A 16,086-nucleotide genomic window follows, 5' to 3' on the forward strand; every position below is an offset into this window, starting at 1 on the left:
AAATCCCAATGACATTCTTCATAGAAATAGAAAAAGCAATCATGAAATTTATTTGGAAGAATAAGAGACTCAGAATATCTAAAGCAATCCTTAGCAAGAAAAGTGAAGCAGGAGACATCACAATACCAGAACTTAAACTACATTACACAGCTATAGTAACAAAAATGGCATGGTATTGGCACCAAAATAGACTTGTAGACCAATGGTACAGAGTAGAAGACAGAGACAAATCCACATAAATATGGTTATCTCATATTAGACAGCCTATCTCATACTAGATAGCCTATTCAACAAATGGTGCAGGCAAAACTGGAAATCCATATGTGGCAAAATTAAATTAAACCTCTATCTCTCACCCTGCACAAAAATCAACTTAAAGTGGACCAAAGACTTAGGCACTAGAACAGAGACCCTGCACCTAATAGAAGAAAAAATAGGCCCAAACCTTCACCACATTGGCCTAGGATCTGTCTTCCTTAACAAGACTCCTAAAGTGCAAGAAGTAAAATCAAGAATCAACAACTGGGATGGATTCAAATTAAAAAGCTTCTTCTCAGCAAAGGATACAATAACATGAGGAGAGAGCCTACAGACTGGGAGAAAATCTTTACCACATTCACCTACGATAAAGCATTAATCTCTAGGATATATATAAAGAACTCAAAAAACTTAATACCCAAAAAACAAATAACCCAATCAATAAATGGGCTAAGAAACAGACACTTCACAGAAGAAGAAATACAGTTGATCAACAAATACATGAAAAAGTGTTCAACATCTCTAGCAATTAGAGAAATGCAAATTAAAACTAAGATTTCATCTCACTCCAGTCAGAATGGCAATCATCAAGAAGACAGGCAACAACAAATGTTGGCGATGCACTCATACATTGCTGGTGGAACTGCAAATTGGTGCAACCGCTCTGGAAAGCAGTATGGAGATTCCTCAGAAAACTTGGAATGGAATCACCATTTGACCCAGCTATCCCACTCCTGGGTTTATACCCAAAGGACCTAAAATCATCATACTACCATGACACAGCCACATCAATGTTTATAGCAGCTCCATTCACAATAGCTAGACTATGGAACCAACCTAGGTGTCCCTCAATAGATGAATGGATAAAGAAAATGTGGTATATATACTCAATGGAATGTTACTGAGCTTTAAAGAAGAGTGAAATTATGGCATTTACCAGTAAATGGTTGGAGTTGGAGAATATCATGTTAAATGAAATAAGCCAATCCCACAAAACCAAAAGGCTGAATGTTTTCTCTAATATGTGGATGCTAATTCACAATAAGGAATGGGGCACTAGGGAAAAATAGTGTTACCTTAGTTTGGTAGAGGGAAGGGGTGGGAGGGAAGGGGAGGGGATGTGGGGATAGGAAAGATAGTAGAAACAGATATTATTACTGTATGTACATATGTGACTACATGACCAATATGATTCTGCAACATGTACACTCAGAAAAATGAGAAATTATATCCATCTATGTGTGATATATCAAAGTGCATAAATGCATTCTGCTGTCATGTATAACTGATTTAAACAATAATTTTTTTAAAAAAAAGAAGAAAATGGCAGTAAGTCTAAACTCAATATAGCACAAGAAAGACAAAAGAAAGAAACAAATGAGTACCACCTAGAAGATGAAGGATAGATAGGGCCCAAGACATATCTGATAGGACCTCTGAAAGGGCAGAATGAAGGAAATGGTGGAGAGACAGTGTTTGAAGAAATAATTGATAAGAATTTCCTCAAATTAAATAAATAAAGATCCTCCGATTGAAAGTGTTTAGGATTGGCAGGATAAGAGGCAGAGAATTACAAAGACAATCTTAAAACTACTGGAAACAAAGGACAAATTGCCCACAAAGAGCTGGATGAAGAGTATTTCTCAGCAGCTACAGTAGGTGATAATGGAGCTATATTTTAAAGTATTAAGGGAAAAATGATATTAAACAGGATTTGGGGTCCATAAAACACCATTAAAGGTGGGAATAAAGGTATTTTTAGGTCTAAAAAATTGAGAATTAAGAGAATCAGCTAATTACAAGTGTCCTCTCCTTGCAGAGGGAGATTTGATGCTTGATGGATGAGAAAAAGGGAAGGAAAATGAGGGAGGCAGAGTTTGGAGTGATATGGCCACGTGCCAAGGAGTGCTGGTAGCCACCAGAGACTGGAAGAGGCCAGAGAGGATTCTCTCTGTAGGGAGTTCAGCCTGCCTACCTCTTGGTTTTAGACTCCTGTCCTCTAGAACTACAAGTGGATAGATTTCTTGTGTTTCAAGCCTTAACCTTTGTGGTCATTTATTATGGCAGCTACAGGAAGCTAATAAACCTCCAAAGTGAAAAACAAACAAAAAAACTTTCTATAGCTTTGATTTGAAACAGCAGGGGTTCAAAAAAGTCCATATGCAATAGCAATGAAAGTTATGCAACAATAAATAAGTAAAATATGAAAGACCTCAATGGAGAAATTTTCAAAATATTATGAAAAGAAATAATGAAAGATAGACCAGGTGAAGGGCCTTAAATTATAAAGATTTTCAGTCTTCCCAAATAAATCTGTAAACTGAATTCACTTTCCATCAAGATCTCAGTAGGATTTTTCAGGATCCTAAAATTCACAAGGAAACAGAAGAAAATTATCTAAGACAATTTTCTACTAGAAGAATAATACATGTATGTTGTGGGGAAGGTTATACTACTAAATGTCAAGACTCATATTCATTGAGAATATTTCAAAGATAGACAGAAAATGAGACGAAGCTCCAACAAAGAGAATCTCACATACTTGGAAAGTTGATACATCACACAGGTGGTATTATAAATCAATGGTGAACATATATATGGTTTATTTAAAAAATCAGTGCTGGGACAATCTATCTATATAAAATAAAAGTAATTCTCTACTTTGTACCATATCATTTTAGGTAAAGACTTACATATGAAAGACAAAGCTTTAAAATATTTAAAGGAATATGTAATATAAGAAGTTTATGACCTCAGGATAAGAAAGATTCAGAAAGCCAAAGCCATCCATTCCAATAAAACCTTCTGCATAACAAGATATTACAAAGTGTAAAGACATATCACAGGTTTGGAGAAAACAATCGGGTAATGAATTAATACCTAAAATAAGTAAGCAACTTCAAATCCATAAGTAAATGATAGGCAATTGGCCAAAGAGGAAATGTGAGTCGCCAAAAAAAAAAAAAAGACAGAATGATGCTCAATTCCTTGAGCAATTAGAGACATACAAATAAAACTACAGTGAAATTCCTATTCATACCCAACATATTGATGAACAGTAAGAAATATGGTTTTGAAGAGGATGTGAAGAAATGGAAACGCTAGTACAATGCATGTTGGAACTAAACTAGTAAAACAAATTGCTGAGAAGTTTGAGAAGATTAATCAAGTTTCAACATGGCTCACATCCTCTACATTTATCTCCCAAAGATAATATTATGTAGTGATATGTAAATATGTTTAGTGTAGTCATTTTTAGTAGTGAAAAATAGAAAATAATCTAAACTTAAAGGAAAATAGATAAACATATCAAATTATAATATCCAAAGAAATGCTATAGCTGGTCATGGTGGCTCATGCCTATAATCCCAGCAACTCAGGAGGCTGAGGCAGGAGGATTGCTAGTTCAAAGTCAGCCTCAGCAATTTAGTGGGGCCCTAAGCAACTTAGCAACACTCTGTAAATAAAATATAAAAGGGGCTGGGGATGTGGCTCAATGATAAAGCACACCTGGGTTCAATCCCTGGTGCCAAAAAAAAAAAAAAAGAAAAAAGAAAAGAAAAGAAATACTGTACACTGTGTATCAACCTGGAAAAATATAAAAACTTAAGTACAAAAGCAAGGTGCAGAGGGTTGTAGACAATGTGCCATCATTAGTGTACCATTTTCAAACCTGCAAAACCATATGTAGTTTTCTATTAGATAAATAAATAATTTGAAGCTAAAAATATGAGTAACATCCAGTTCAAGGAGGTAGTTACCTCTAAAGAAAGGAAGGGATCAAGCTTTGACACTATCTGTAATGCCTTATATCCTCCTTAAAAAAATTAAAAAGTCTGAAGTAAAGATTGCAGACATTAAGGGCCCTTTAAGTTCAGTAGTGGATATATAAATATTTTTATTTTGTTCTTGCTTTTATATTTGAAATTTTTTATAATAAAAATTTTGAAGAAAGAAATAAAAAATAAATAAAATACACTGAGGTCTTTTATATCAAAGTGGAAAGAGAACTTAAAAGATAATGTTATATCTTCCTGCTTGGTTTTTGTTTTTACATGAGGCCTTGGAAGCTGTTGACAGGAATAGCTTTGCATGAGTTTGATATCATCAAGGGCACCGGGATCTGGGCAGTGACCAAGGGTGGAATCTGGCAGAGGCAGAAGAAATAATCCCTAAGCATGAGGGAAGGTGGATGTGCCAGCCCGGAGGTATCATGTGTTCTCCTCTTACTTTAAAAGAGGTTCCAAAGCGTGACTCAAACAAATACTTTCAGCAACACCTTGTTGTTGGTGGTTTTTGAATGCACCTCTTTTTCAGGTAACTTGGAAGAGATAAAGATATTACCTGGACTCTCTAGTGACTGGAACCAGATACGTGGGGAAAGAGTGGCTGGCTCTAAATGCTTGATAAGTTATGTGACTTGGAGGAAGTATCCAGACCAGAGTCAGGGAAATCTGGTTCCAACCTTAACCAGCTGTGAGCCATCTACAATTTCATCCACTCCCTGAGCCTGTCTCTTACCTGTGAAATTAAGGAATAAGTTCAACAAATCACTAAGGTCACTTATGGCCTTAACATGTTATAGATAACCCTCAGGGTTCTGTCTTTTACACTCTAAATGAGCCAAACAATTAAAAGCACTTTTTCTTTTTCCTAATGTTGTTTGGGGATAGATGAAAAGTGAGAAGACTGGACTCTGAGACTGGGGTACTCTGTTTCTGCTTTTTGATTCATTTTGTCAACACTGTCATTGTCATTGAGAAAACAGGAAGACTATGTGAAAACTCCTGAGATTGACAACACTTTGCTCAGGCAAATTAGGAGTCAGGATATTTTTACAGATATTTTTTATATATTTAAACTGTATTAGGAGAATTCTAGAAGACCTCTACCCAGAGAAGGAAACTGAATAAATATTATGAAAGAGAATCTGAGGAAATGATTAATAATAATGATTAATAAGCTGAATTGTTGTTCACATGTTGAGTCTTCAGGGAGGAAAGGAACGACCTCGTGGGATGGTTGTGTCACAGACCACTAATTGCTCTCTATGTACATTCTCTCCTTACTTTTATTAACACAGCCTTTAGAGTTTTAGCTGGGCAACTGGCTTCCCAGCTTTTGACCTTTTTTCCTTAGTTTGCTTTGTGGATAGGTGTAGGGTCTGGCCAAGGGTGCAAGTAGAAATTATAAGAGCAACTTCTAGGTCTCATATTTTAAAGTGGGAAGTTGTATATTCTTGACCTTCTGATTCCCTTCCAGCAGGCTGCAATTTGGATGAGGCAGCTTTGACTTTGAGAAGAACAAAAGCTTGTGGATGACCATGATGGAGTAACAAGATAGAAGGAGCATGGTCCCTGAGTGACCTTGTGGAGCAGAGCCCTACACTGAGACAGCAGCCCGCTTGCTGTAGACTGTTAGGCATGAGAGAGATCTAGAGCCATCTTGTTTGTGCTCCAGAGGTGTGGGTATTGTTGCTACATTGGATCAGCCAGTTCCCTGATCAATGTGTGACTGAACAGAGCCTGAGCCTTTCACAGAGGAAATGGAGACTTATCAACCATCGGTGAATGCCAGGAAAACCAGGAACAGAAACTAGCTTGAACCTAAACATGAGCAAATCATCAGAAAAAGGCACATAGAAGAACATTCTGCAGAACAAATGGCTTTGCTTCTTGAAAAAGATATGTCATAAAAGATAAAAGGAAGCTGGGTACCAAATTTAAAAAGCCTAATGGATCATGACAACTGAATGCAATGAACAATCCTTAACTGCACCCTTGGGTCTAAACAAAAAGTATACATAAGATATTATTGATACAACTGGAGAAATTAGAATATAAAAATCATATTGAGGGCTGGGGATGTGGCTCAAGCAGTAGCGCGCTCGCCTGCCACGCGTGCAGCCCGGGTTCGATCCTCAGCACCACATACAAACAAAGATGTTGTGTCTGCCGAGAACTGAAAAATAAATATTAAAAAAAAAATTCTCTCTCTCTCTCTCTCTCTCCCTTCTTTCTAAAAAAAAATCATATTGACTAATAAAATAATCATACATAGTAAAACATGAAATCTTACTGAAATATTTGGGACAAAGTGTTCAATGTTTGCAACTTATTCTCAAATAGTTTAAAAAACTAAAAATAGTAGTAGTGGTAATAAAAATTTATGTATATGACAAAATATTAGCAATTAACAAAAATAAATGAATCCAGGTGAAGAGTATACTGATGTTTTTGCACTAATCCTACAATATTTCTATAGATTTGAAAATTTAAAAAAATAAATATTGGGAGACCTGTTTTTTAAATTCCTTTTTTCTCTTTAGTTTCTACATATGAGAGAAAACATTTGACTCTTGACTTTCTGGGTCTGGCTTATTTCAGTTAGCATGTTGTTCTCCAGTTCCATCTATTTGCCAGCAAGGAACATAATTTCATTCGTCTTTATGGTTGAGTAGAACTCCACTGTGTATATTATACCACATATTCTTTGTCCATTCATCTATTGATGCATATATGAATATATCACAATGCATTCCAATCTTATATGTAACTATAACACACCTATTAAACAATAATTATATAAATAGTAGGAAGACCACTGGAGTAGAGCAAGGGGATTAGGGGGAGGAAGGAAGGAGGTAAGGGGGCAGAACTGGGGCTAGAAATGAAGAAAACCATGTGATATTTGTTTATGAATATGTCAAAATAACCCCACTTTTATGTATAACTATAATGCACTGAAAATAGGAATAGTAAAATAAAAATATTGGGCAAAATATAAATTTAAAGATACATGGATTTTTTTTTTTTAGACTTTGAGGTAGAAATAGTGTCCTTTAAAAAGACACACATAAAATGATTACATAAGAAAAGATTGATGTATTTGACTATATTATAATGAAGTTCTGACCAGCAGAAGAATCCTAATCCAACTCTATCTTACTTCCAAAGCACATCCATCTCCTCACATACTGTAGGTTTTACTTATTTATTATATTGTAGTGAATCGTCTGACCATCCTCATCAGAAATGTAGACTCTATTAAGGCAAGGGTTTTTGTGTTTTGTTCACTGGCTTATTCCCAATACCTATAGCACTTATATCACACAGTAGGTACTCAATAAATAATGTTGAAGTAATTATTGAAGGAATAAATGAATGGAATTGAGTAAGGCAATAAGTTACATAATTCAATTCTAAATATCAATTTTAAAACTAAACTCTAAAACATAATGGCTCAGTGAACTTGAGTAGGATCCGATTTTGATGAAAAATTCTGCAACTCTTAACTCAATCATATCATTTCATACTGTCACCGAATCCCGAGGACTACTCTGATGATAGGATGCCTGGATTCAAATTCTGACGATCTCATTAGTTAACCAAAGAAAAGTGATCATAGACAAGTCATGTGAATTAGGGGTCCGCCATTTCCTTATCTTTAAAAAGAGGGAAAATAATAATAGCCAGTTCCTAATGTTGGCCTGTAGAGTCCATAGAAGAACAAATAAAACAAAGAGGTGGGTTGGTACTGTTACCGCTTTGACCGGTGACGAGTCCTTGCTTCCCCGATGTTGAAGAATAACACCAGAAAAGCACAGGCCGAGGCAAGGTCAGAGTAGAAATTAGAAGTTTATTAAAGGACAGCAGAAAAGACTTCTCCCGGAGGAAGAAGGGGACCCAAGAGGTGGAATCCAGTTGGCGGGCAAATGTGTTCCCCTTTTTATAGGTTTGGTGATGGAATGCAAGGGGGAAGGGTTAGGACACAGGTGGGCCAAACGGGCAGGAAGGACTTTTGGGATGGGCTTATCACTTCTCTGGGATGGGCTATCTCCAAATCTGTTGGGGGCTGTTTCCTGGGCTCTACTAACATTTCTTTGGGGTGGACTTTGGCCTAGAGCCTTTTCTGGACTTCATTAACATTCCATGAGTTGTCCTGTGTTTCCCGGGATCATTCTCAGCATGGCCTCCAAAGATTTCACTCGATATTAGACCTGATTTACCTAACCACACTGACTACCTAATTTTAAATCTGGCTTCAGTACCAGCATTCCGGTGATGAGAACTGCTGTTGCTTATGTCACTCAATAGGCTTGAGTGGGCCTGGCCACCTCCTCATCAGCATCTAGATTCCTTCTTTATGTTCTAAGCTGCTGTCACCTTGAACTTTTTCCTAAATGTTCATATTTTCATTCACTTTCAGGTCTTTGCACATACTACTCCTACTACTTAGAACACCCTTTCCCTAATTTATCTGTTACTCATTGTGCACATCTTATCTCTGAAATCCTCCCCTCGGAGGATTCTTCTTCACCTCTTTTGCACTCCTAGGATCCTTCTTCACCTCTTTTGGCATAAGAATAAGCACCCTTCCATACACTTACATGGGCCCCCCATGGCTGGGCACCATTGAATAAAGGATCGATATCAACTGAATGAATTGCAGCACTATTCCTAGCATGACTAGACAGCTTTCAAATCGTACTCACTGGCACAAAAGTGATCGATTGCAAAGCTTGGAAATTAGCAGAGACTAAGAAGTACTTTTCTTCCTTCTCACACCACAACATTCTCTATCACCTTCATCCTTCATATCCATGTTACTTGTCCAAGTTAAAGGGAAGACTGATTCACTCATGATCCAATCCCAGGAAAAATACCACATCTCAGAAGGTTTTATAGACAGCTTTTTGTGCTGTGAGTTGAGGCAGACCTTCTTCATAAGGAATGCTCAGGAAAACCTTCCAGCCCACCCTCAAAGCAGGAACTCACAGCTCTGGGATTTGGAGCTGTTGGAAAGCTAGCAACCACACAGCTAATGCTACCATTTTTTTTTTCCTCATGGATCTCAGATATACCTTGCACCAGGCCTGGTTATATCTTATTAATATCAGGTATGAGTATCCCTGGCACATGAGGGTAAGGCAGGATCTCCATCCCTTTCACTGTAACCTTGACTAGAAGTAGCTTTGAAGATGACCAATAGCCAAGTGGTAGAAAAATGTTGGCAAGATGGAGTGTTTCCCTCTGACCATCCCATTCCCTCCACTGCCCTCTGGCTTGATTCCCATTCCCCGTGTCATAAACACGTTGTCCTCGTTCCCTTTTGAGTACAGCTGGTGTCATCTCTGTCCAGATTGCCTTCCAGGGCAGACACCCAAGCTTCAAGGACTCACAGTCTGTACTTAGACCATCTTTTGGGCATGTGAGGTGGGGCTCACAGACTCCCTTGGAGCTGAGCTCTGCTGGCTTTGAAGGGACAGCACATCTGAAGAGTATAATAAAGCTTGTCTTCTTAGAGCACATAATAAGTATTAGCCACAAACCTTTCAAAATATCAAAGGAAAGGCTGGGGCTGTAGCGCAGTAGTGGAGTGCTTACCTGGGATGTGTGAGGCACTGGGTTTGATTCTCAGCACCACATAGAAATAAATAAAACAAAGGTCCATCTACAACTTAAAAAATATTTTTTAAAAATAGATGTTCTCTCTCTTAAAAAAAATCAAAGGAAAATGTATTATAAGAGAAAATATGCACATTAGAAGGAAAAGAATCTTTTCCTCCAAAATCAACAGAAATGCCAGATTGTATAATCTACCATATCAATCTCATTCTTTCATTAGGATTTGTGGAGATAGGAAGTTCTTACATTTGGCTCAATTCTAGGAACTATTAATGAGCAACAATTGTATACTAATGATATGTACCATGCCATAGACTTTAAAAATGGACAAATAAAGTCTGCCTACCCTTGAGAAACGAAGACCCGTTGTTTAAGCCATAATTCCACCTCTATCATTTAATCAGCAGAAATTCTCATATTTTTTCCTCCCTTCATCTAGAGGTTACCATTTCTTTAATGAATTTAGTTTACCATTATCTGGAATCTTTCTATCCAGTGCTCTTAAGACTTTGTTAAGGCACATCCTAGAACTGTATAGATAGTCGTCAAGATTTAGACAATACATAATTTTCTCCAAGGTGAAGTTATATTTTTGCTTATTTCTCATGGTTTATAGGTGATACCCAATGGCAAGTTAACTTTTGTTGACTTTAGCAGCACAATTGGAACAACATAATCAATGGTGTCTATATTGACTTTTTGGACTATTAACTATCAGGCATAGTCTAACATTTTCCAAATCTCTTTTTGATGCCCAAATGTGACAAAAGCATATTTATATATAACTATACCAAAGCTCCATATTATTTTCCCAACAATTGAGATAATTTTATGGGGGTGATCTTACGATACATTCCTTTGATTTGATAGTTTGAACTGTTCTACTTAAAATTTTAATAGCTCAATGAGAATTCTTTTTTTATTTTTAAGAATTTCCTTTTGAAAAGAAAGTTCCATGATGAAAAGCTGTATTAAAAACCATGGTGTAAAGAGAGGATTTAGGAATTTAGGAACTAGACTATCTTAAAAAATTTTTTGTGTTCTATCCCTGCCATTTACTCTGTATGTGAATTTGACCTCATCACTGAATCCCTCTGAAATTCAGTTTCCTCAACAGCTGTATTAGTCACAGTTTCATTATTATAACAAAATGCTGGACACAGGATATTTATGAAGCATAGAAGTGTACATTTAGCTCCCAGTCTTGGAGGTTCAAAGTCCAAGATTGGGAAGCTCCATTTGTTTGGTCTTTGGTGAGGGAGATGAAAGGTAGCACATCATGGTGGCAGCATGGTCAGGGGCAAATGGTCACATCTTGAATAGGAGGAAGGTGGGAGGAGGAGAACAAGCTCCCACAATCTCCTTCAAGGTAAACTCCTAATAACCTAAGGAACTCCCACAGGATACCACTTCCTAAAGGTTCTACAACTACCCAATGGCGCCATCCTTTAACATACAGATCTTTGAGTGATACCGTGGCAGTGAAAGAGGGGTGACAGTTTTTACTGTAGACTGGCATGAAGATTAAGAACAATGCCCAGAAGATATTTAGAAAGTGCCCATGGCACTATCTAACAACTTTCTGCAATGATGAAAACTCCTCCTCTTGCCCTATTATGTAGTAGCTACTAGACACAGGTAGCAACTGAGTACTTGCAATATGTGACACAGGAATTTATTTTAAATTAAATTAAATTTATATTTAAATAGTCTCATGAAGTTACTGTATTAGACACCACAGTTCTACACTGCAGTAAGTCCTCAGCAGATGACAGTCATTGGTAGGATTAATAGTGGGAAGTTTGGATTTCCTATCCAAGATGGTCTAAGAGAGAGAATAAATTAAAAAAAAAAAAACAACACTCCAACAAAAGAATTCTCATTAAAAATTTCTGAGAATTTTCTGAGATATTTTATGGCATATTGACCTAAGAATATCTAAATATGATCTGAAGCCCACCAATGTTGTGATTTTCCTATAGTATAAATGCGATCTTTTAGATACTCACAGCCTCACATCATTGGGAACCTTCTTATCCATGTGGGATAAAGAAGGGTCCTCCTAGCTCTTAAGTGGAGAACCATGTATCTCTTGATACTTAAACCCCTCAAGTTTCCAAACATTTTTTTAAAGAAATTTCTATCAGAGAATGCATTTCTTTTTTTTTCTTTTCTTTCTTTTCTTCTTCTTCTTCTTTTTTTTTTTTTTGTATTTAAGATCAGCTCCATCCAGAAGCTGAAGAAAAAAAAAAAATCTCTGAATGCGACAGATCCCAAATTCCATACGCTTTGTTCACCTTGCCATCAAACATGAAACAGAATTGAAGACTACTCAGTTCAGTCAATAAATACTGCTGCAAGTAATTTTATCATGCATTTCTCAGTAGTAACTCTTTGCCAGTTTCTAAAAATACTTACCATTTTGGGTCAGGTGGCCTTGGAGACCTCATGGTTTGAGTAACTTGGACTTCAATAGCTCCAATGGCTGCACTCCAGTGACTGTCCAGATCTAAAGAGATGGTTTAAAACATGAAAATTCCTTTGTTTATAGTTTAGAACCTTGATTTTATAGTCTGAGTAATTAGGATGCTTCTAAAACTAGCAATTTGAAATAGAAAACTAGAAATTAGTGGCATGCTTTATAACCAGACATGAAGAGACTGATATATTGGTATTTTCCAGCCAACCCAAACAGTGATGAGAAATTAGCCAGAACCTTAAGCAAGTATGAAAGCTTAGCTAGGTGGACATGAGGCTTTGAGGCAGACATATTCTTTGAAACCTATAAACCAGTACCAAATAGGACAGGAGCACAGGCAAATCGCAAATAATAGAATGTTGGTGCTGGAAGGATCCTAGGGATAAGCCAGTTGAACTGTTTGTTCTACAGAAAAGACTGAAGCCCACCAATGTTGTGATTTTCCCCTCGTCACACATCATCAGCTCATGTCAGAGCTCAGAATTGGCTATCACCTGGCTCTCATGATAGTGTTCTTTCTAGTAGAGCAAAGTTGCCCAACCTGGGGGTAGGTCCTTTCCTTCTTAATAGGCAACATACCCTTGCACGAAGAGAGGCATGTTCCCTGCTCACAGAGATTCTTCATCCAGTCCACCAATTCTAAGCAGTCCCAGAGCTCAAGAGAAGGCATCTGTATGGGTGGACTTTCAAGTTATGTTAGCAGAAACACCTGGAGCCCCATCTACTTACTGAGTCCTACCAGACCAAGTTTAGGGCCCCTAGTAGGAACAGAAGGATTCAGCTCCCCAGGGATATAGAGAGTGCTGAGCAGATGGCCTCAGTCACCAAATGATGCTGAGTGTGTGGTTGACTACACAAGGGAAGAGGGATGTAGTCACAACACAATCCTGTCTTCCCTGTGCAGGAGCAAGCTCCTGATCCACAGTCTGCAAAGGTAAATTCCTGCTACAGAATCAGCTGGGTTCACAGACTGTAGAAGCCAGAGTGCCCACCACTACCAGGCATTCTCCTAGCCTAGGAGGCTGGGATGACACTAGAGAGTCAAGCATGAAGTTTAACTTCAGAGCTCATTTACTCACTCCAAAAACAATTCTTGAGAACGTATCAAGTTCTATTCAAAACAGACAAAATCTGGACACCTTTAAGTCCATCGTAAGTATTTGCTAAGTGCAGACAGTGCTGTGGGTGCAGAAGTTACAACTTGCTTGGATCCTGCCATGTTGCTCCCACCTCCACCATCCTGTGGGGGCATTGTTTGCACCTCTGCAATGGCCCAATTCTATTTTTGATATTTCTTCCTAAATATCTACTTTCCTTTTTCTAGAATATTTTATAATTACTCCTGGGCAAGGAATGGAGATTGCTTTGTGATCGCTGAGTGAAATATAAGCAAATCTGTTACTGATTGCTAGAGACAGACAAAATTGACGGTGATCACTGCTGTAATTCAGTTGTTTTCTACAATTCTGTCCTCCTAGTTGCTTATCTACAATGTGTTTAGCACTGTGCTCTGTGCACAACCTAATGCTGTATGCCCTTTCTTCCAGATATTTGCAATCTTTTTTTTTTTTGCAAACTAGAGAAGGGATAAAAGGTAAATATCCAAACAATCCAATGTTAAAGTAATTAAACAAGGAAATGCAATATTCCAACCAGGTGGTTGGTAAAGGGAGCAAGAGCATACAGATGAAAGGCTTCACGAGGAAGAAAGGATGCAATTGGTCTTCAATGATGAATTGATGAACAGAGAGAGGGAAGAGGGGTGGGCAGCTTGGGTGACAGATGAAGCATGAGGAAGGCACAGAATCAAAAATAAAGGCAAGTTGAGTCTAAAGTGGAAGTAAGTGTTAGGCACTTCAGAAATTTGTTTTGCCACTTTTGCTAATTTTGGAGGTATGAAAAGATCAGGTTATAATTTCTTTTTCTGAATCTACTTGCATTTCTGGTGGCAGACAAAAAATTTTTTTTTCAATAGCCAATCTGAAATGATTCCATTTGAGACCCTACCAGTCAAAAGGTATTTAGGGGAAATAACGTTGCCTTCTATAATTGGGGAAATAGTTTAGTCTTTAGTCTTCCATATTTATACTCATGTGTTTTAGTCAGCTTTTTTTTTTTCTGCTCTGACTAAAAGGACCTGACCAGAACAGTTGTACAGGAGGAAAACGTTTATTTGAGGGCTCACGGTTTCAGAGGTCTTAGTCCATGGAAGGCCGGCTCCATTCCTCAGGGCTCGAGGTGAGGCTGAATATTATGGCAAGAAAGGGTGGCAGAGGGAAGCAGCTCACATCATGATCAGGAAGCAAGGGGGTGGGCAGATTCCATTTGCCAGAAACAAATATATACTCCAAAGACATGACCCAATTCCCACCTTCTCCAGGTACACCCTATCACTTCAGTTACCGCTGAATAGTTAATCCCTATCAGGAGATTAATTCACTGATTGGGTCTAGACTCTTATAACCCAATCATTTCTCCTCTGAACCTTCTTGCATTGTCTCACTCGTGAGCTTTTGGGGGACACCACATCTAAACCACAACAAAGTGGTTCTCAAACTTTAGTTTTTATCAAAATCACCCAAAAAAACTTAAAACAGATGACTGCACCTCACCCTGAGAGTTTCTGGTTTGGTAGGTCTATAGTGGGGCCTGAGAATTTGCATTTCTAACAAGTTCCTGCGATGCTGACATTGCTGATTGGGGACAACACCGAATACACGGATTAAGAGGACGATGCAGTGAGCTTTCCCATCCTTGCCTGTGACACTTGGAAGTGACACCAGCCCAGGTATGAGGAAATAGTTCATATCAACAACCTGAATATAAAAAAAGAAATAAAGTATGTCAGTGATTAAATGCTCTGAGTTTGTTTTTGAGATTGTGCAATATAAAAGACAAACGTTACAACACGACTTCTAGGTATACAAAGGCTTTTGACAGTAAACGGAGTCATATCAACTTTAGTCAGATAAAAAAAGAAGGCAGGGTTATTGCCACTGATTCTGTGTTTGTCCTTTGACATGGTATGGATGTATTTATCAGGGTTCTCCAGAGAAACAGTGAACAATAAGGTGTGTGTGTGTGTGTGTGTGTGTGTACAAAGATTTATTTATTTTACAGAGTTGGCTTACATGATTATAGAGGCTTGATGACCTCCAAATCCAATGGTGCAGGTCAGCAGACTGGGGAATCAGAGAAGAACTGAAGTTCAGGTTTAAAGACAGCCTTCTGGTGAGCCAGGAGGAGCTGGGAGGAAGTCCAAGGGGAGTCCGCTAGTGAGTTCCCTCTTGCTTATGGAGATCAGTCTTTTGTTCTATTCAGGCCTTCAGTGGATTGGATGAAGCCCAGCTATTAGTGCAGAACAACCTGCTTAACCCTAGGTCCACGGACATAAATGCAAATTTAATTCAAAACACCTTTGTATAAATGACCTGAATGATGGTTGACCAAATATCTGGGCACCATGGCCCCGCCAAGTTGACACATAATATGAACCTTTGAAAGAGGTTTATTCCATTTTATATGTTTACTTTGCTTTTGCTTTCAAGTTGGGTTCACTTCTATGTTACACATGCTTTTGCTTGCCTAAAGTTCCAGCGATTGTCACTGAATAATGGGATCTGTAAAGATATCATTGTGAAAGAAGGAGTTTATAGCTTATTCATTTCTTCATTCAGTGAACACCTAGTGTTAATTTTGTGAAAGCCTCTTGGGATGGATTGGTTTTAGTCAGAAGGAATCTCTGAGACTTTGGTTTAGGGATATGTCCATGGTGGTGAGAGAGTGAAGAAGGACCAGGCTCTGACTTGGCTGTGTCCACTCTGGGGAAGCATTCATATCTAGGTTTGTGGCTGCCAGTGGTGAAACACCAGAGGTGATGCGTTAGTCAGCTACAAGGGTTTCAGTACAAATGAAGTAGTGCTAGGGAAGATGAATTAGGAG

The 16,086-nt window shown here is 38.0% G+C and overlaps 1 protein-coding gene across 1 annotated transcript in view; it reads right to left on the reverse strand.

Annotated features, from left to right (window-relative positions):
- The window catches only part of LOC114085856 (uncharacterized), a 28,375-nt gene extending 13,424 nt beyond the window's left edge, over positions 1 to 14,951 (reverse strand). Inside the window, exons 1-3 of the mRNA XM_027927178.1 lie at positions 14,757 to 14,951; positions 12,724 to 12,814; positions 12,084 to 12,174 (exon numbers count right to left, since the gene is read on the reverse strand). Of these exons, the coding sequence (XP_027782979.1) occupies positions 12,084 to 12,174; positions 12,724 to 12,814; positions 14,757 to 14,951 (377 nt within the window). The remainder of the gene's footprint in view (positions 1 to 12,083; positions 12,175 to 12,723; positions 12,815 to 14,756) is intronic.
- Positions 14,952 to 16,086: the final 1,135 nt, after the last annotated feature.

The sequence above is a fragment of the Marmota flaviventris genome, chromosome 3 (assembly GCF_047511675.1).
Source record: "Marmota flaviventris isolate mMarFla1 chromosome 3, mMarFla1.hap1, whole genome shotgun sequence".
In the NCBI taxonomy this organism is placed as follows: Eukaryota; Metazoa; Chordata; class Mammalia; order Rodentia; family Sciuridae; genus Marmota; species Marmota flaviventris.